Source organism: Pleuronectes platessa, chromosome 10, assembly GCF_947347685.1.
Source record: "Pleuronectes platessa chromosome 10, fPlePla1.1, whole genome shotgun sequence".
Taxonomy (NCBI): domain Eukaryota; kingdom Metazoa; phylum Chordata; class Actinopteri; order Pleuronectiformes; family Pleuronectidae; genus Pleuronectes; species Pleuronectes platessa.
The window spans coordinates 7,823,487-7,843,601 of record NC_070635.1 but is presented as its reverse complement, the minus strand read 5'-3'; the positions used below and the strand labels follow the sequence as shown (position 1 = coordinate 7,843,601).

The following is a 20,115-nucleotide window of genomic DNA, read 5'->3' as shown; positions in this document are numbered from 1 at the left end:
TCTGTCAAGCTCTCACAGATCGTTTGCTGTGGCCTACGCACACTTGCACTCGACATCTTTAGACTGAGTGACTCTGAAGTATTCCATTTCCCCTCGTAGTCAGATATTAAGTTTTGAGTCTTGCTGCATCCACTACAAACCTCTGTACTTAAAGCATATTACTGTTTAATATATAAATACTTCGTGGAAAATCAACCAAATACCGTTTGGCTGGTTTACAGGCATTTGTTGTGATGCATCTGAACCTGCTAGTGTTCTATTCATGGGTAAGATGCTCATTTTTTTTTCTTGTTTTAATGGTATCCATAATCCACATGAAGTATCCACTGGGATAGAGAAGTAGCGGGACTAAATTTGACAAAGAAGAACGAAGAATACTGACGATAATAAGAAGAATTTGAAATGATAATATATGTGGATGCATTGCATTACTGCACACACAATAATAATAAATACAAATTTGCTACTTTTAGTATTATTTTGGAATATTACTATTTATTTCAATGTTTAGATTAGAGCTTTATTGTGGATATGTGTGAATGTGTATAATGATATTTTACTGTTGTCATCCCTACTATTGACTTTGCACACTTTTTCTTTAACAGTATTGAATTTCTTTTGTGTGAAACCGCTCTGAGATCGGGTGTTTAATTTAATATTATTTAAATATGACTCTTGGTACATGATCCATCCTGGTATATTGATGTAGTTCTCCAGTATCACCAGCAGGAAGCAGTGTAGAGGGGACCCGTTGCCACCGGAAACAGTTGTGAACAGGGCGGAAGTAGTGAAAATTATCCCCGATCGAATCGGCTATCTGTGCGGACGCGTCCGAGGCGGGTTTTCTATGTCAAATCCTCATATTTCTGACAGAGGCGACGTGGACATGGACAGATAGTGCTTGTTTAACCGGGTGAGTTTGTACTTTCACGTCTGAATCCAAGATTCCGCGAGCACAAAGCGGCGCCTCTGGATTAGCTGCCAGATTAGCCTGTGCGGCTAACCCAACAGTTAGGTAGCGGCTATTGTTTTTAGCACATAATGCACCGTTAGCTTCGGATTTTTACTCGTTTGCATCATTTGATTAAGACTCACAACCACTGAACACATACATTTGTTGGGTTCGTATCTAATACACGTGGTGTTAGTTTGCTGATACTTACTAGATGAGGTGAATACATCGATACCGTTGTTTAAGGCTAAACCGCTACATGTGTCCCGCAGCTAAACAGGTATTATGTCTTTAGTGAAAGTTGTAAAGATTTTAAAAACAGTCTCTGCAGAACCGAATATATGCAACACACAACAGGAGAAAGATTACAACTTTAGTAATTAAAATGTGGTTTTACTTTTGTTTCCTGTCAATCAAGAAAAGGAAAATAATTAAATTAAATAATACAATCGAGGAGATGGAAATCAGCAAATTGAGTACATCAAATATTAGATGGAAAATAAAACTTTGATGGATGTACGTATAACGAATCTACTGTATGGTTGAAGCTGTCACTTTAACCCTGTTATATAAAGTTGTGTAAAATTTCTGATTTCCCTCCAGGTTTACAGACGTGGTCCCTGTCAGAAGACGACCCATCTTACCGGTGCTGATCTTGGACTCTCATTCAGGACTCGGACACAGAGGAGACACAATAACTTGACTTCCTGAGGATCTCCAGAGTCCCTCCACGCTTCCTGTAGCCACCAGCATGGCTAACAGCACCACAGCGGCTGTTAAGGTTTTGGGGGCCCCTGGTCCTGCTGGCAGAACCAGTCCAGAGGGATCTCAGGTCAGTCTGCTGCTCACACTGCACACACACATGGATCTAACATTTCTATTGCAATAAGGGCTAAAAAACTGTCTAGAAGTAGATCTTGGAAGATCTTAGATCCTAGAAGAGCTAGTTTTATCTAATGTGTATGTTGAATTATGATATGAATTTGAACAAAGCTGGTTTGTCAGTTCTCTAGTAGACAGTCGACTGTCTCCACAGTGTTTATGGCTTTAACTATTAGTTAATTATCAAGAGTTGCCCAAAGAGGGATCAGGCTCATGTTACATGTATTTATTATTATTCATATCTTGTTTCTTCACCTCAAGTGATCAGAGTGACAGATTATATTTATTCGGCTGGTTTGAAGACAATTGTATTGTGTTTTATTTCTACATAAATGAATACAAGATATATTTTAACCCCCATGCCTTTAATTAACACAAATTAAACTTACAAAGAAACTTTACATAGAAGGTCAAGATCTTAAAAATTATAGAGAGACCCAACAGCTCCCACAGTGGATGATGATGAATGTTGTTAACTTCAGAATTCAGGCCAACACTGGACTACTTTAGGGATCACACGTCATACACACTCTGTAACTATCTAAGTTACATGTATTTAACTGATGTATTCTTCTGCTTCCTGTTCAGGTTCTTAGTAAGAAGAAGCTCCAGGACCTGGTGCGAGAGATTGACCCAAATGAGCAGCTGGATGAAGATGTGGAGGAGGTCTGTCTCTGGTTTTAATTGCAGTTTGACATGAACATTGTATTTCGATGTTTTCTTTTGAAGCATCGTGTAAAAAAGAAGCAGCAGCGCATTTTTCTCAGTAAAATGAAAACCACTTGCATGTTCTTGCTGCCCTAAAGCGTCCCCATTCCGCTGCACATCCATCATTTTGAAACTTAATTCTGTTGAAAGCTAAGCTGCATGATAAATGGGGTGAGCAGCCGAGAAACACAAGGGACTTTCCAGCTGTTGTGGAGTGTTGCTTTCCTTTACTGACCATGATTGATGGATCTCAAACCGCCTGTCTTTTTCTCAGATGCTGCTACAAATTGCAGACGACTTTATAGAGAGTGTAGTGACAGCAGCCTGTCAACTGGCTCGCCATCGCAAGTCCAACACCTTGGAGGTGAAGGATGTTCAGTTACATCTTGGTAAGTGACCAGTGGCTTTTTTTGCAGGATTGTTCCACCGAATATTTTCACAAAGTTGGATTTAGTCTGTCTCTTTAGGTCACACAGATATATCCTGTATGATGTCTTTAAAAGATGGCTGTAGCAGGAATATTGTTGCCCCTGTTTTATCCCAATTAGATTTTTAAATATTTGTCCTTTTAAATGTAACAATTTTAAACCATTGTTGAAAATTAGATTTAAAGTAGACATTTTTCTGATAGACTGAGTTTACACACATGTATTTTGGTGTATGATCTGAGTATTTTAGACAGCTCATGTCTTTTTCATGATGTGCAATAATTTATTCATAATTTAATATCCTGCAGAACGCCAGTGGAACATGTGGATTCCTGGTTATGGCTCAGATGAAATCCGGCCGTTCAAGAAGGCCTGCACCACAGAGGCTCACAAACAGGTGAGTCCTAGAAGGCTTTCGTGTTAATGGCACATTTTAAGTTTGTATTGGTTGAGAAACGTTTAACTGTTAATTTGCATTCTTGCATTAGTCTGTAATCTCAACCTGTTTTGTATTGGAATGCAGATAAAATATTATTGACCCGACATTTTTCTCTCTTTCTCTTATTTCAGAGAATGGCGCTGATCCGTAAGACAACCAAAAAATAACAAGACTGAAAAAACTAAAATGTTGACCCTCTCTGTCTAATGTCTTTTCTTTTTGGATAGTTTTTATTTGATTATTTACCTTTTTAAGTGGAATCTTTTGGACTAAGGGTAAGAAAAGGGGGGGTATATTTTTCTTTTGACATTTGTGAATCATTGCCATTTCTCTCTAACATTTGAGTGTTTTGTCAGGACTATCACACAATTATGTAATTATTGTCTCCGATTATGTTTTGTTTCCATCGAGCTAAGCCTGGCAGAACACTGTTCGTTGCATTTTTGTGAATAAACATTTACTGGAATAATCCTTTTATTGTGACCACTGCTGTATCCAGTGTGCCTTTTGATACTGGAGAGCATTTGGATGCGAATGTTACAGATTCTTCTGCCTCCTTAAACCGGTCTTTGGTGTTATCTTGACAATAATAGATCCTCTTAAAGTATGTAAAGTATCTGGGCATCCCTGTCCATCTAACCCTCATTTAATACTGTTGATTATAGTTTTTGTTTTAACACATAGAGGGTTTATGATAACAAGTTCCTGTACTGCAAATAGTTGCTGCACAAACAGTAAATTCTTTTACTTTGTTGTTTACATGTATTTTCTGTATTGTTACTCAATGTTGTAGGTTTTATAACACTTAATTCAACAGTTGTTGTGAATTCTGTATTGAAGTTTGCCTCATTGATTAGAAATAATGGTAAAGGAAATGATCCCCAGATATTGATTTTTCACTGTCAGATAAAAAAAAAATTACAATCAATAAATTACTGATATTATGAAAAAAGAGACGTTTTGGATTATGGCTTCTGTCGCCAAACTGAAGTTAGCTAAGGGAGCTATATACTTACAAAAGGGTAACATTTAAGGTCCTAAGTAATGCAAGTCATTTGCTTTCCATTTAATTAGGATTCTTCATATGTGTGATATCATTTAAGTTCAAGAAATACATACATCACATTTGAAAGGGTCAAACGAAAGCAAAACATAACATTTTTTTATTTGAAATAGTCAGTTTACTTGCTATCTTGCAAAATTGCTGTCAACCAAGGACACAGAGCAGTGGATCCGTTTGTCTTTAGCGAAATAAACTTGCAGAAACACAAGAGGTTGCTCATCAGCCGGATGAACAGTAATTGCTATGGAAACCTCTCGCAACATTTCAACAGAACAATATCCAAAGGCCCCCCCGAGTTTTCTTTTAATTAATCTCAACAATGGCCCCTAAAAACTATCAGTCACTTGTAGGATGAGGTGCAGTTAGAAGTGTCAACAAAAGGCCTTTCTAAATAACAGCTCAGGCCCAGATGATTAGTTCACATAAGGGCCTGAGGTGATGCTTATAATCAACCAAGGGACCCAATAACTTAACTGCTGCCATTTATTGACAGAACAAACAATACAAGAATCACAGATTTATGTGCAGCGTTTCCAAACGTTTTTTTGGTTGCAAGTCCTCAACTAAACCAGTGTTTACTTTCACCCCCCGTGATATTTTGAATCATTCGTCATTTTGGATATGTAGAAGCAATGCGTAAAATGACCCCTCCTATGTCCCAAGAGCCCTCGGACAGCCCAGACCGTGTAGGTTGGAAACCACCTTTCCAATGCACGGGTCTCAAAAGGTCCCAGACTCAGTGGAAGAGAAGATGAACACAGAATGTGATGGTAACAAACTCATCATCTGATCTGAAAGAGGAAAAAAGCTCCAGCCTCAGGATGTACGGTCCTGCTATGACCTGTTGGTCATTGTTTGAGGGGTCTAATGACCTGTGGCCCGTGAAGGTCACATAAGAGAACACTAATCTTTCTACTGACCTTTGCCAGGATTGGGTCAGATGCTATTATCACACTTGACTCACAATGCTAATGAGATATTTCAGAGCATCATACTATAACTTGATATTAAGCTAACGTTTGCTAAAAGTACTAAAAAGTGCACATGAGGGTTCGGTTTATTTACTATTTCTAGACCAATAAGTGGCTCACACAGAACCTTGCTCAACAAAAACAAAAAACCTTTGTTTTTAAAGTTAAATCTTCCCCTATTTAGAAATGTCAAAATGTATCCTCATAACAAAAGGTGCTAATGCATTTCATATGGGTGTGTTGGCTGGTGGTCACCACCATGTCAGAGTCAGGCCCCAGTTCAACCACAACACTTCTTGTTGCTGTTGGAGGTTTTGCTGACTGTAGCCTGACTGGCTCTCTGCAGCTGCAGCGCCTGCGGGGCAGCACACTTGACTCCGTCCCATCCCTCCTGAAGCTCCACCTCCCCGCTCAACAGACCGTGGTACACCCGACGAGCCAGGAGTTCCAACGACTCCCTCACATTGTGGCCCGTCTTGGCGGAGGCCTCTCGGTACGGCATCCCCAGCTGCCCGGCCAGTTTCTCAGCCTCTTCTCGACTCACCGCCCTCTCTCCCACTGGGTCACGGTCGCTCTTCTGTCCCACCAGGAGAAACAGAACCTTGTGCGGCTGCACTCGTTCGCACACCTCGGTGTGCCAGTCCTTGATGTGGTCAAAGGAGGCGCGGTTGGTGATGTCGAACACCAGCAGGCCTCCGACTGAGTTGCGGTAGTAAGAACGGGTCACTGACCTGAGGAGAACACACATGGAAGAAAGTAAACGTCAGTGCTTTTCCAGTCTCATCGACCACTCTGTGCTTCAGAAGTCACAATAACCCATTTACAAAGATATTGAAAGAACACTTCTAAATACAGTGCTTTTTTAATCACACAGTCATCTAGAGCCATTTCAGTATCTTAAACAAGGACACTTCAGAATACAGACATAAAGTCCCAGGGATCAAACCACCGACCTTCTGGTTAGTGGACAACCCGTTCTACCTCCTGATCTACAGTCAGGAGGATATTTGAGAGAAACCCAGACAAGGCAGCGCAGAGTTCAGCCTTTGGTACCAACTCCTGTTCCAGTGAGGAAACACTCAGCTAAATCTCTCCACATTGTTTGAGCCGAGTTCTTTTTTCGATAAGCAAATTGACAAAGATTCTGCTTCTGTAAGAACTTGATAACCACTGACTTTTCCCTCCTAATCAAGCAGCATAGTTCCCCAGTGAGTCACCGGGTGTTGAAACCAAAGGAAAGGCTTAGAACAGCAGCCGACACTCTGTGAAAAAATAACTTCTCTATTAGAATACTTTGATCTGCCAGAGCTTTTAGCTGACTCATGTGGGAGAAGCAGGCCACAGATACCATGCAGAGAGGAGGTAAACACAAACGGGCACACGTTTCCATTTGCTTCGGTTCATTCAACTGGAGAAGTGGAATAATGAATCTAGAGACCGAACGAAACAAGTCACTCGTCGGCCTTTCATTAAATATGCTTGGCATGGAGAATAAGGCCTTTTCAAAGATCTGCATTTTCCCCCCATTCTAAGCATTACAATTGCTGCATGTGTGTAAACACTGCTCACTGGTGTTGTTGTGAGAGTCTGGAGACAGAGTCAGAACTGAAAGCAAACACGGATTAACAGGTTTGGTGAAACGAGGATAAGCCCTGGTTGTTTATATGGATAGTTTATTAAAGTCTTTATTACCAGGCCTTGTGCTTAAAGATGTCTTGTGCAGATCTACTATATTAAGACATCCACTCCTGTAAAGAATCCAAACACAGGCTATAACTACCACTAGTATAGAGGACAGAAACTTTGTTTTGAGATGAGTTTGTCCTCACCTGAACCTCTCCTGTCCTGCTGTGTCCCAGAACTGCAGCTTGACACGCACCCCGGGCTCCACCTCCAGGAAGTGAACATAAAAGTCCACCCCCACCGTCTGGTTTATGGACTCCAGGAACAAGTTCTCGGTGTAGCGCTTCAACAGGGAGGACTTGCCCACCGTGGAGTCCCCCAGCATGATGATCCGGAACTGGTACTGCCACAGAGTGAGGTCCATTGTTGGTGGTGCTGGTGAAAAGGGGTGAAGACAACCAGGAGACAGGATCTGGCTGCACAACAGAGGAATGAGGAAGTTTTCAAGTTTTGGGAAAACTTGAAATCTTCAAATGAGACCAGCAGCCCACTCCTACACTACAGAAGTTGAGTGAAAACCACAGCAGCCACTCCTTATTGAAATTTCCCAATCAGGACAGAAATCTGTGTCCACAGTCGTCTCACGCTCCTGGGCCCATTCCAGCTGCACCACAGCTCTGTCATTCCTTCAGTGGATCCTCAGATCCTGCCCACGAGTAGAAAAGATCTGTCCTGGTGAGTCGATTCCCAGCAGATATCATCCCAGCCGCTGGTGTTGACTGTCCCTGTGAGCATGCACATGACTGTGCTGGGCAGGGGTGTGGACTACTAAAGGTTTGCCTGTTGATACTTGATAAAAGGAGGGGCGAGAGCTCAGGGACGCAGTGAGGGCTGTTGCATAAAGGGAGGGCCAGACGCAGGAAAGAAACGGAGGGGGGCTTATGAGGAAGTCGGGGTTGGACTTTAAACCAGGCATAAAAGTTTTGTCAGTCCTCCTGCCACCAAATTATATTTACATACCATTATTAATCATATGACCTTACCACAGGGCAAAAACTGCTACCTGGAAAGGGAAATCCCGAACAATACAGCTTCACATCCCCTGGGATACAGAAGACTCTCTGACGTACAATCCATTTTCCTAAAATAGGTTTCCTCTACTTACCTTCAATATTTCAGTGATGACATCATGGCTATTATGTCAGCGTTACATTATTGGAAGCACAATCTCTGGTTCACATGTACACGTGAAGGGAGTTTCAAAATCAATACGCAACAATAGATTATTATGAATCTTTAAACCGCACGACAGCACTTCCTCATTGATTAACCTTTAACTTAATGGCTTCGAACAAAACATTCTCTCTCTCCTTCCACATCCTGAACAACACAATGAAAAAGCCTATGTTACGAAATGCTGCTTCATCTCAGGTTTACCTAAAATGAGGAGAGATGATTCAGAAGCCTCAACTCCCTGAAATATTTATTAGCTGAATAACAGTTGTAGAATCTAAATCTTTTTTCCTTTAAAAAAAAAAAATTTGAATTGATAAAATAGTCACTCAATTTCAATCAATATTGTACACTAGATAATTGTGAATTTCCAAAAAACACATTTGGACCATGACAGCACTTCCACCTTGATTAACTTTTTAACTTGATTGCTCCAACAGAACAACAGTTTTATGTTTAAGTAAAGAACTTTAAGCTAAGTATCATCAGCATCTGACTGGTTGGTACTGTGATGGAAATTCATCTTGACATTTGAAATAATGAAATTCCCAGACCGGAGTTGCTTTTGAGTCTTTTTAATAGTAAGCTCTGCAGAGGTTACACAACAAGCACGGCTGCTCAAAATGGAACTGGCTGCAAGTTCACAAAAGCCAGAACTTATACAAAGAGGCGTTTCATAAAACATAATATGAAAAAAAAGACATGAAATCATCATCTGTGTCTATCTGCTGTAGCAGTTGGAAGATAACATCACCAAATAAGGGCATACACTCTGTTTATCAAGGTCACAGCAGTGAGACACCTGGTCAGTGGGACTTTCCTTCACAGTACGTTCATTCATTGCTGAATTGTGATTGTGTGATAGAGTGACTAGTCCAGCCTCTAGGGCAGAAACACCATTGTTAGAAGGGATTAAGACGTTTAGTCAAGACACAAAACAAACCAGACACGTCAAGTTATTCTACTGCCAGAGAAAAGATGCACACAGCCACACCGTAAGGGAAAGTAAAGGCTGTAATGAAGGGGGTGGGTGTGATCTATACATTCATTTATAGTTTTTCAACAGAACTTAACAAGATTCGCAGCTCAACTAAAATGAAGGCGAGACTGTCATGAGAAATAAAACATTTATTTATTGAGGATAAATGCATATATTCCTATCACACAGGCATCAGCACTTCATAAATATAAAAATATCCTTTTCTTTTCTTACATTTGGGTCACCGACACATAATGGTAGGAATAATTTAACAGGATTCCAAAGCAAAAATGTAACTTGGGGGCTTTAAGCTCCCCGTCCACATTTGGCTGCTACTGAAGCTCTGAGATCAGATTTAGGTCAGATTTTCTGTTTTCATATGCCAAACCAGTTGTGTTGACTCAAGGGTCACTTAAAGTTGGCCGGATTCTGAGATGACTGGATCAGTAGATTTCATATTAAAAAGCTGAGGGTCCCATGAGACAGTAAAAGGCAGTGGAGTCAGAAAACAATATTTGTTAATGTCAGCAGCTCGAAGGTTCCAAAGAAAAGCAGGAAGTCGGGCAACCAGAGCCGGTGACTCAGGGAATACAAACTAATTACAACACAAGTGTAACTAAACAACCTGCATGCAGAAACGAAATCCCAGCACCCTTGTGATATTAAAACTCCTCACCTCATTACAACAGGGAAATGCATTCATCCCACAGCCACAAAAGTGCAACATTGTTGTTCTGTTCCGTGAACAGATTTGCTTTGAATAGCAAGTAAAGTTGTAGTATTCAGAACAAAATACAAGATCATCTCAAACCAGAAGAACACGTAGTTTACAGTGTTGTGTAGTAAGCCCGAGGGCACATTAAATAAGATTGTGTGAGAGAAAAACTAACATTTCTGAGAGGAAAACAGAGCAGTACCTCCACTTGTCAGAAAACACAAACAAAATATCGACTATGAATTTCACATAAAACCGCGTTAAGTCTGTTTCGTTTCAGTTTTTCATTCGTAGGTCGGCAACTCCAACCAAAACCCGATTGCAGAGACCCTGACTCCAAGTATAGCCATCTGTCACTGTGGCTAGGACTTCTCCATCCAACTGGTATATACATTGTCCATTTCCTACTGATTAAACTGATATAATTCATTATTTATACCATTTCCCCATTTTCTTTATAGTTTCTCTAGGATATCCATATTTGGTTTAACTTTAATCCCTGTCAGCATTTCATTATCAGTTTTTTGCTTATCGCAGCCACTTTGAAGCAAAAACAGAGATACCAGCAAAATAACCCTTTAACTGAACACAAGTTGTGATTTAGAGCTAAAACTATGAAAACCAAACACATATTTTGGTTCATAACGTTATTTAGAGGCAGACCAGCTTCGGATTGATTTGCTTCATTGACAGAAACACAACTGTACCACTACAAAGAGGGGAACTTCAGCTCGGAGATATCCCCTTCAGGAGAGCTGCTGCCGCTGCGGTCGCTGTAGGTGTCCCTGAAAAGAAAGACACAATGAGTGTTACAGCAGTAACACACAGCAGGGACGACTTTGATGTGGTTGTAGGTGCATTGGTGATGTTACAGTGTCATGAAAAAACACTGAAATAACTTGCATGCTTGCAGTGGTGGGAATAACAGAATAGAAGTGTATCTGTGCGAACTAAGAGCTAAGGACTGATGGAGTCTGACGATACACAAGATGTCATTTGACTCTTTGGGACGATGGCACTGGGCCTGGTGGGAGCTCACCGTGGAGAAAGGCGACAGCCCTTGGCCATGTAGCTCTGGAGTTTTCCTGCAGCTGCCAGCAGGAGACCGAAGTATGGAGGAGAGGGTTTGATGGGTCTGGAGGTGAACTCTGGATGGTACTGCACTCCGACGAAGTAACAGTGTCCTGAAACAAAACCCACATGAGGATCAACACATGTTTTGATCTCCACTTTAGTCCTCACAGTCAGTGTGTGACTAAAGAGGAGAAATACTTGTATATCAACACCAAAGCGAGTTTAAACAGATAACATCAGTGGCATGCGGAGGCTTGTTTTCCTCACTCACCTTCCAATTCAATGACCTCCATTCTCTCTCCTTCCACATCCTGACCAACAAAATTAAAACCCTTCGCTTCAAAATGGTGCTTCAGCTCAGGATTCACCTAAAACGAGAGGAGATGATTCAGGATAGGTTTTAAGACTGATGAAGAGATTCTATAATACAAAACACTAAGATTAAAAGGGGAGCCTCAACTTTCTGAAACATGCATTAGCTGAATAACAGTTGTAGAATATACATTTGTTTTCCTTTAAAAAATAAAATTGAGAAAAAAGATTTAAAGTCTTATTTTCATCTCTACCTCAAATCTGTGTCTGTGCCGCTCCTCAACCCATTCGAAATCTCCGTACAGCTTTTCTGCAAAAAATGAATCAAAGAGTCATTAGAAACACAATCTCTGAAAAGCTTTACAAGTCAAGGCTAACACTAATTCAATGTATACACGTACTCAGGACACTGGTGTTGGACTTGAAAATCGTCCGCCTCTTCCCCAACCTCATAGTCCCACCCATCTGCCCTGGGTTGTGCTCTGGCATGTCAATCACCTTCCCAGATCAAACATTAAACGGATATTAAAACCATTCTGTTGAAAGACTGAAAATGAAGTGATAAGAGGACAGCACCAGAAATCCAACCTACCACGGGGTGTTTGGAGTCGGGGTTGAATTCTGTGGAGTTTGCATCTGAAAGAGAAACTCGTCTCAGCTCAGTTGAACTTGTGATCAGGGCTAAAGCTCTTTCATCTCTAAATTAAAAACCATAGGAACTAAATGCACTTTGAATGTTTGCCCAGCTGAACTGTGCCACTACTCACCTTCCCATCCCAGAACGTTGCGGGCAAACTCGCACACCGCCAGCTGCATGCCCAAGCACACTCCTGCACAAAACAAGACCAGCGGGATTCTTGCATAATGAGAGGTAATGTAAGGACTCATAAATAAAAGAAAGACTCTAACAAGATCCCTACTGTGCAAACCGCTTGCATGGCTAATGTTACTGTCTTTGCATATTATTAAACTGCGCCTATTATACTGCATTTAAACCAGTCCTCTGTGACCTTCATGGCCCTGTGATGACCCGGCATTAAAATCTGTCTCAGGTGATCGGATCACAAGTAGAAGTGTGAACTCAAGACTCCTCGAGGACGCATTTAAGATCCAGTCACTCGGGCCACATTTGAAAGGTTCACAGTCTTTTAGCAATGTGAATACAAATGTGTCCTGGGCCCCACTGAGGGATCACCTACTCACCAGACGTCCTCATCTGTTCACAATAAACCAAATACTTTTTAACTTAAGTATTTCATATACATTGATTTATCCAGGGCCAGTGCCACATTTTCAACATTGACCGCCACATATTGATTTTTGGCTGCTCGCAGTTCACTGATTCAATCACTTTTCATTATTTGTAGCTTTGGCAAGTCACAGTTCTCTGGCAGACTGGAGCAGATTTTTCTTAAAGATTTCCTCTTAATTTTGCCGAAGTCATTTTACCCTTCATAAAGCCTCCAGGGGCTTGTTCAGTAAAATATCCCGACAGCATCTTGCAGCCATGCAGGTGACAGGCACTGAATTTATTATGCAACTATTAAATCCTCTGGGCTACAACGGTGATGGATGAGTGTGACAAAGTGGTTCATTGGTTATATAATCAAATACATTTTATTTTGAACTACACTTAATATTAATCTAGGAGGCTTGTTGTGACATTTCTGCCAAAAACCGAACAACGTCGACTGTGATTCAGTCGAGTTAAACAATAAAACATGACAGCCCAAAGCAGAAGATACTTTTAAAGACACTTTTACGATTGAGTTGGTTGTTGGATTCACAAACAGACACGGCAATGAAAATATGAAGTAGAATCTTAAACAGGCCCAAGTTTGATTCATGTCTAGGCTGCATTTTGGTTTATTTAAAAGCCTGCATTATGAAACAACGCAGTATTTATAAGACAAAGTAGTTCTGAATTTCTCTTACCCAGGAACGGCTTATTCTGCTTCCTCGCCCAGCTAATAGCCAGAATCTTTCCTTCTGTCCCTCTCACACCGAAACCTCCTGGTACCAACACACCGCTGTGGGAGGAAGAAAATATTGACAACATGAGTTTATCCTTTAAAGAAAGTCAAGGTTATGTTTTTGGAGGATGTAGTAAACAACACAGTCTCTCAGAATTGTGATAGAACACCTGCACATTCGAGCATATTCATTCATTATCAATTCCCATGGCCATGTGGCGGGGGGGGGGGGGGGGGGGGGGGGGTGATCTCAGTGACTTTGACTGTGGCTGGATTGTTGCTGCCAGCTGAGCTGGTTTGAGTATTTTTGAAACTGCTCCTCTCCTGTTGTTTTACAGTGACAATCCCAGGAGACAGTGATGTGAAAAACAAAAACAAAAATAAGGACATCCTGTGAGTGGCAGCTCTTGTTGATGAGGTCAGAGACTCTGGTTGGAGCTGAAAGAAAAGCTCCCATAACTCATATTTACAATGTGTTAAGAGGAAAAGCATCTCACAATGCTCAACATGCGAAATCGTCAGATAGGCTGCTATCTGACTGCTGTCAGCCAAGAATGGAAATCAAAGTGGACACAGAATCAATAAAACCACAGCCGAAGACTGGAAAATGTAGTCCAGTGTAATGTGGTCTAATGAAACTGGATTTCTGCTGAGGAGCAAGTCAGAATTCTGTGTTAACATCCTGAATCCATGGACCCAACGTGACAGGTGTCAACGGTAGAGACACTTTCTGGGATGTTGTGGGTAAGAAATGATTGCTGATTATCTAATCATAGTAGGACAAACTGGTTATCACAGCATACTTAGGTTGTCTTGCCAAGAAACAGCCTTATTTAACTCATTTAATCACAGAGGACCTCACAAACCATTTAACTGAGGAGTGAAAGCACCGGGCATGACAGCACTCCACTGTCGTTTAGCATGAGGAACACAATCACCAGTAAAGCTTCATATCAATATCTGTAACATCTTCATAGCTTCCGAGCCGACTGGCAGCCGTGCTCTCCCTGGTGAGTCTACTCACTGAGAGCTGCAGAGTCTTTGCCAGGCCTCGTGATATTTCACCGGTTCGTCTTGAAGAGTCGTCGTCTCCAGGTCTGCAGAGTCTATGTACTATAAACACAACAAGCAGAGCATTTGGAGGGAGATCAGTCAGCATCACAGCCAGCAGACACCAAGACAACACAAATACAGTCACTGTTCCAGTTCTCTTAACAACAGAGAACACCAACTACAAAGCAGTGATACTGAATCCAGAAATCAATATACAAATCATAAAAGCGTGAGGTGTTTTCATACCTTGACCTCCAGCTTGTGATTTATTGCCAGGGCTGAGTGCTCGAGGGCCTTAATAACTGAAGTGTAGGAGTCCGACAACTTTGTGTACTTCCCCACAAGGGCGATGGAGACATGCTCCAGGAGACGGTCAGATCTAAGATAACAAGCAAGAGGATTCACAGAACGTTAGTAGATCATTACCTCACAGCTACTTCATGAACAATTTAATGTTCATTAGATTTTACCTCCACTTCCTCTGTGCTGTAGTGACTGAGGAACACTTGTCTGTCAGAGCTCAACCTTTCTTTGAATTCTAACTAAGTTCCTAGAGGTAACAAATTGTCTCTTTGGTTAAACAGACTGTTCCGTAACTAAAAAACTTGAATATATTTGAGTCAATATTCTCACTTTCTTTGAGCAAGACACAAACTTAGGAAAAAGCTACGTGCCGAAGACAAACTTCCTCACCTGTCGGCCATCTCCTTCCACTTTGTGAGCATCCTTCTGGGCCTCATTATCTCCACAGGCAGGTTCAGCCGCTGACAGAAGTAGCTGACGACTCCTTGTTCCTCCAGCAGCAGAGGCACCCTGTAGACCGAGGACACGTCCTGGACACAGACCACCTGGAAACAGGGATTGATTTTGTTTCTTAATTTTGAATTGAGATTAACATCATGTTCTAAGGCAAGCAACCTTCATTTCATGATCTTATTCAGAACAGATGTTGACATGTTACTCCACACACACCTCAAATGAGGTTGTGGGTTATAATCACAGTACCTGTGTTGGCTCCACATGACAGAACATGGAGATCTTCTCCTTCACAGCAGTTTGTAGTGGTGATGTACAGCGGCACATGATCTATCAAAAACGAGGGCTCTATTTTTGAACATATTTCACAGCAGAACAAAGGTACAGGCTCAAAGACTTCTATCCAGACACTTTGCTTGTCAACACAATGACATGCAAATAAAGACTGATTCCTCTGCACATGAAGGGAAACATGGCTGGACAAACTCGAAGAACAAATTGGAAATCAAACTCACCAAGTCTGGAGAGAGGCCGAGCCCTCGGAGCTCTCGGACACTGTTCTGGGTTGGTTTGGATTTCTGTTCTCCTGTGGTGCTGGGCTATGGACACAAACGTAAACAAGCAAATCACATCACCACACATTAAATCAGTATTACTTTAATTAGATTAGAAACTAAGCAAATGGGTGTTGCTTTTCAAAATTCAAAACAGGAACAAAAATACTTAAATCTGAAGTTGTCATTCTGTAAATATCCTGCTGTCTGTGTTATTCGGGGATTAATCAATAATGCATGTGTCTGTGTGGCGTACCTGTGGGACCAAGCTGACGTGGATGTTGCAGAAGTTCTCCCTCTTCACCTTGAACTGGAACTGTCTGAAGGCCTCGATGAAGGGCATGCTCTCGATGTCCCCCACTGTGCCTCCCAGCTGTTGACACACAGACACGAGCTTAGAACACAGAACTGCATGCATGGATACACCGGTTGGTTCCCAGCACACTCAGAGACTTGGCAGGTACAGACTGCCATCAGCTGCACTGAGCCCATAATACTGTCGGTGCAGCATTTGATGCATGTGGTATAAAAGAGAACTGCTGGAGGCAGGGTAATAATTTAACTTGGTTTATGAGGATTTGACTGATAAAATACCAGATGAAATGCCACAGCAGCACGTATTGTCAAACAAACGCTTGATTTAAACCACTCCCGAGATTAGTTTTAGCTTTTTGACAGAATAAAAACACCCTGTGGATTTTCTTTCTTATAGAATTGAAACAGAGCGAGGTTTGCACAAGTGGGTAATTTCAGACTCCTCTCCTCAACAAAAGCATTTTAAAATTCCTCAATTTTTTTTTTAATGTTTGCTTCACTGACACGTCCCCATTGAGAAATGGTGAAAGTAATTGCATCAACCTTCTCAGTTTCTTGTTCATGTACAAGAACAAAATACGCTGGTCCCAAATGAGCTCGGATTGGCCCATGAGGTTTGTTGAAATATGACACTTCTCACAAACACGGTGTTCTTCAGCCGTGTTTTCTCACCGAATACAAAATTCATCTTGACCACAAACGTACTTCTATGACACAAACTTGTGGCTCCACGCCGTCATCATCTACTGAGATCCTGGCCTGCTTCATGACCCACTCCTGGATGGCATCTGTGATGTGGGGTACCACTGAGAAGATAGATACATATAAATCATATTAAAAATGCATTGTAGACAAAATATACATATAAAAATACAGATGTTGTGCTGCCTGTGCTGATACATTAACAACATAAATACAAATTAATTTAGTTGACCATGCACTTGCATTTTAAATCTCTTTTCATCAATAAAGAATAACCATCCAGGTAAACACAGTCGTCTCTAACCTTGCACAGTCTTGCCGAGGTAGTCTCCCCTCCTCTCCTTGTTGATCACCGACTGGTAGATCTTTCCGGTGGTGAGGTTGTTGTCTTTGGTGAGACGAATGTCCAGGAATCGCTCGTAGTTCCCTAAGTCCAGATCCACCTCCCCGCCGTCGTCGAGAACAAATACTTCACCTGCACCGAACAGGAAATATGGACATTTATCTTAGAGTTAGTGAAACTGAAAACCACACCACAATCACTACTGTGCAGACTCCGGATAACATATCTATTGTAAGGAGACAGCTTAGCTGACACCACTCAACAGAGAGTGGTCCCTCTCCCCACTGGACCACCATGCTCCCCTTCATCATCAAATATTAAGTGGAAGACTCAAGCACATATTACATATTCAAATTTCTAGGTTTTATGCAAATCATTTCTTTCTAATTCATTATCTTGGGAAATCTTTTTCTTCCATCACAGTCTTTACAATCTCTGGTTGAGCACCAGTGCGACCAAGGAAAGGACTCATTAAGAAGACCTGAAGTTCTCGCCATCATCAAAACATTGTTTTTGTACACAAAGAACCGACAGTAGAGACACACACTGTCAATCTGTGACCCCACTAACGGCTGTAAACCACTGATGTTCCTTCTTCAAATTTTCTCATTATCTCATGTGAGGGATGTGTTGTGAGGCGTCAAATTAAATCTCTGAAAGACTTGAACTTTATTCAACAGAAAAGTGCCACCAACCACAGGAGTTAAAACAAAAACAGCAGATGACAGTGACAAAAACAAAAACAACCTTGTTAAAGACGCTCAGTCACCCACCGTGTTCATATGGCGAGAAGGTGCCAGCATCGATGTTGATGTAGGGGTCGATTTTGATGGCCGTCACGTGGAGGCCACAGGACTTGAGGATTGTTCCCACGCTGCTGGCGATGATGCCCTTCCCGATGCCCGAGATGACGCCTCCCGTCACCAGGATGTACTTCATGGTGGTTTGTGACGACTAAACACAAACACACACAAAAATATACTTCTACTTACTGTGTCAGACACAACCTGCAAAACCACATGTGAGAGGCCGAGCTGATGCAATACAGATAATGAGCAGTGTGCTGTATTACTACTACTTCTACTACTACAACATGTTTGCAGAGGTATTTCTCACTTGATTACTACAGTGTAAAGTTTTTTTAAAGTATAACTGAGTCAATTTAACAGAAGTAAACAAGTTAAACTCGTGCTCTTAAAAAAACTGGCAGGTGGGCGCCATGTTTGTTTACATGTGTGGTCGATGTCGACTCGTGCAACACGATGACAGTGAACAAAGTGAACCTGATCACACTGAGGGTGAAGGAGTGACGCGTGGTTGTGATTACACAACGTGAATGACACATGTCAGGAGACTAAACGGCGGGAAAGAGCGAGGACGTATAAACAAAAACAGGAAGAGACTCGCGTCGGGGAATTACAACACAGCGACATTTCACATTTCTGTCAACAATGTTTGTTGACATTAGTTTGGCCTCATTTGGTTAGCTCAGTTAGCTTCATCTGCTTCCCCTAACCAGAGCGTTAACATCGCGTTGTTTAGTGGAGCCTCATGTTGTAGCCTGTGCTGAGCCGCCATCATGTCCCAGTCCCCTGACCCTGCAGCATCTTCAGCTGTCAACACAGCTGTCGCAGCACTGAACCTGGACGGATCTAAAACCAACACCCAGAACCCGAACTCACCAGACGGCTGCAGAGGAGCTGGAGTCAAACTGGGAGCCACCGGCTGGTGTTTGTATTTATAACTTCAACGAGTTCTTCTTATTATTTACGAAGCATCAGCCACGTGTGGGACACCGACTCCTCATGTGCTCCGTCTCCAAAACACCTGGTTAACTTCCGTTTCCACCGGTTGGAAGATTATTCCCTGTTCTTTAGCTGTCAGGCAGCCAACAGTCCCCGCCCCCATCGCTTCAACAAAACAAATGGGTGGAATCAGTGTTGAGTTGACAGGAAGTTTGCCTGGCAAACCAAACTCAGGGGGAAAAGTATCCCCGTAGAGCTAGGTTGTCGCCGTATGACGTCACACACACAGGAGTGAATCAAGTGTTTCAAGGTCAGTGAATGTTTATATGGAAAATGATACAAATTACAACTAAATAATAAAATAAACAATGTTCATGCTCATTGAAACAAAATAATTTGCTCATATTATTAGGTTCATGCACAACAAATGTATCTGCCCTGACTTATATCAGGTATATAATCAATATAACCCATCACATCGGCTCATCACTCATGATTTATATAGTAATATTGCAGAAATAGATGTAAGAATATCAAGATTATGTGCTAAAATAAAATGTGTCTATTATCCATAAAGTAAAGGATGAGTAACACATTTTACTTTTATACATAACTTAAGATATTTTTGATTCTGTACATCTAATTCCTTAACCTGCTTTTCTTCTTCCCCTGATTAACAATAAAAATATATATTATATAATGTAGTATAATATAAATTAAAATAATATATTATTATTATTAATAATAATAACAATAATAATAATAATAATATAAGATTATTCTTTAGTCCCATTGTAAGGTTTTGCAATATTACAGCAGCAAGGGCAGTCAACAATTATCAGTAAAGTAGGAGGTAACATGCGAAATTAATATATACAGTGTAAACATAATATGTACAGTGTGAGCATATGTCAGGGTCAATTAATTGCACATGAACCAACATAAACATGAATATTGCACAGTTCAGAGAGTTCGACCTAATTTAATGTGCATAATAATAATCATCATCATCATCATATGAATAAGAATCATCATTATAGAGTTACACGGTCCTCAGACTTTATTTGAAAGACGAGAGATAAAAACGTACAAATGTAACATGAGTGAACATCTGAAGCATGATCTCACCACCAGGTGGCGGATGAGTTCCATTAAGCCTCATTCACTGTAAATCTGGGCTAAATTGAGCATTGACATGCAGAGGATTATTCACAAATAATGAACTCAGTGGATTTACGGCACCAGGCCTCAGATATAACAACATGGAGATTAATAGTACACAGGCATCCTCGTAT

General features: G+C 41.2%; 3 protein-coding genes across 4 annotated transcripts; 1 reads left to right on the top strand and 2 right to left on the bottom strand.

The window, feature by feature from the left end:
* The first annotated feature begins 753 nt into the window (after positions 1–753).
* taf12 (TAF12 RNA polymerase II, TATA box binding protein (TBP)-associated factor) lies at positions 754–3,880 on the top strand. Its single transcript, XM_053432604.1, has 6 exons — positions 754–913; positions 1,556–1,784; positions 2,423–2,500; positions 2,817–2,931; positions 3,279–3,367; positions 3,541–3,880. The coding sequence occupies exons 2-6, from the start codon at positions 1,704–1,706 to the stop codon at positions 3,574–3,576; spliced, it is 399 nt and encodes a 132-aa protein (XP_053288579.1). The 5' UTR covers positions 754–913; positions 1,556–1,703; the 3' UTR covers positions 3,577–3,880.
* Positions 3,881–4,169: 289 nt separating this feature from the next.
* rab42b (RAB42, member RAS oncogene family) lies at positions 4,170–7,927 on the bottom strand. The gene is made up of 2 exons (XM_053432603.1): positions 7,273–7,927; positions 4,170–6,174 (listed from the first exon to the last, which is right to left on the bottom strand). Exons 1-2 carry the CDS (start codon positions 7,488–7,490, stop codon positions 5,724–5,726), a joined length of 669 nt encoding a protein of 222 aa, XP_053288578.1. The 5' UTR covers positions 7,491–7,927; the 3' UTR covers positions 4,170–5,723.
* A 1,485-nt stretch (positions 7,928–9,412) lies between these two features.
* ctps1b (CTP synthase 1b) lies at positions 9,413–18,932 on the bottom strand. Of its 2 annotated transcripts, XM_053432058.1 has the most exons (18): positions 18,758–18,932; positions 17,849–18,029; positions 17,037–17,207; positions 16,736–16,836; positions 15,972–16,088; positions 15,677–15,760; positions 15,411–15,491; positions 15,099–15,253; positions 14,652–14,784; positions 14,377–14,465; positions 13,315–13,409; positions 12,147–12,209; positions 11,972–12,015; positions 11,781–11,877; positions 11,634–11,689; positions 11,339–11,435; positions 11,033–11,177; positions 9,413–10,778 (listed from the first exon to the last, which is right to left on the bottom strand). In XM_053432058.1, the coding sequence occupies exons 2-18, from the start codon at positions 18,012–18,014 to the stop codon at positions 10,703–10,705; spliced, it is 1,770 nt and encodes a 589-aa protein (XP_053288033.1). In that variant the 5' UTR covers positions 18,015–18,029; positions 18,758–18,932; the 3' UTR covers positions 9,413–10,702. The 2 variants fall into 2 exon arrangements, with proteins under 2 accessions (XP_053288033.1, XP_053288034.1); XM_053432059.1 differs by lacking the exons at positions 17,037–17,207; positions 17,849–18,029; positions 18,758–18,932 and having other exon boundaries at positions 16,703–16,828.
* Between the last annotated feature and the right edge of the window lie 1,183 nt (positions 18,933–20,115).

What these genes read in the sequence shown, in the direction of transcription:
- taf12 (XM_053432604.1), top strand. Translation starts at nt 1,704, where the DNA reads ATGGCTAACAGCACCACAGCGGCTGTTAAGGTTTTGGGGGCCCCTGGT. An exon ending in TGGATGAAGATGTGGAGGAG is followed by an intron (nt 2,501 to 2,816) that starts GTCTGTCTCTGG and finishes TCTTTTTCTCAG; the next exon opens with ATGCTGCTACAAATTGCAGA. An exon ending in CCACAGAGGCTCACAAACAG is followed by an intron (nt 3,368 to 3,540) that starts GTGAGTCCTAGA and finishes CTCTTATTTCAG; the next exon opens with AGAATGGCGCTGATCCGTAA.
- rab42b (XM_053432603.1), bottom strand. Translation starts at nt 7,490, where the DNA reads ATGGACCTCACTCTGTGGCAGTACCAGTTCCGGATCATCATGCTGGGG. An exon ending in GCAGGACAGGAGAGGTTCAG is followed by an intron (nt 6,175 to 7,272) that starts GTGAGGACAAAC and finishes TGTTCTCCTCAG; the next exon opens with GTCAGTGACCCGTTCTTACT.
- ctps1b (XM_053432058.1), bottom strand. Translation starts at nt 18,014, where the DNA reads ATGAAGTACATCCTGGTGACGGGAGGCGTCATCTCGGGCATCGGGAAG. An exon ending in CCTCGGCAAGACTGTGCAAG is followed by an intron (nt 16,837 to 17,036) that starts GTTAGAGACGAC and finishes CTATCTTCTCAG; the next exon opens with TGGTACCCCACATCACAGAT. An exon ending in GGCACAGACACAGATTTGAG is followed by an intron (nt 11,436 to 11,633) that starts GTAGAGATGAAA and finishes CTCTCGTTTTAG; the next exon opens with GTGAATCCTGAGCTGAAGCA.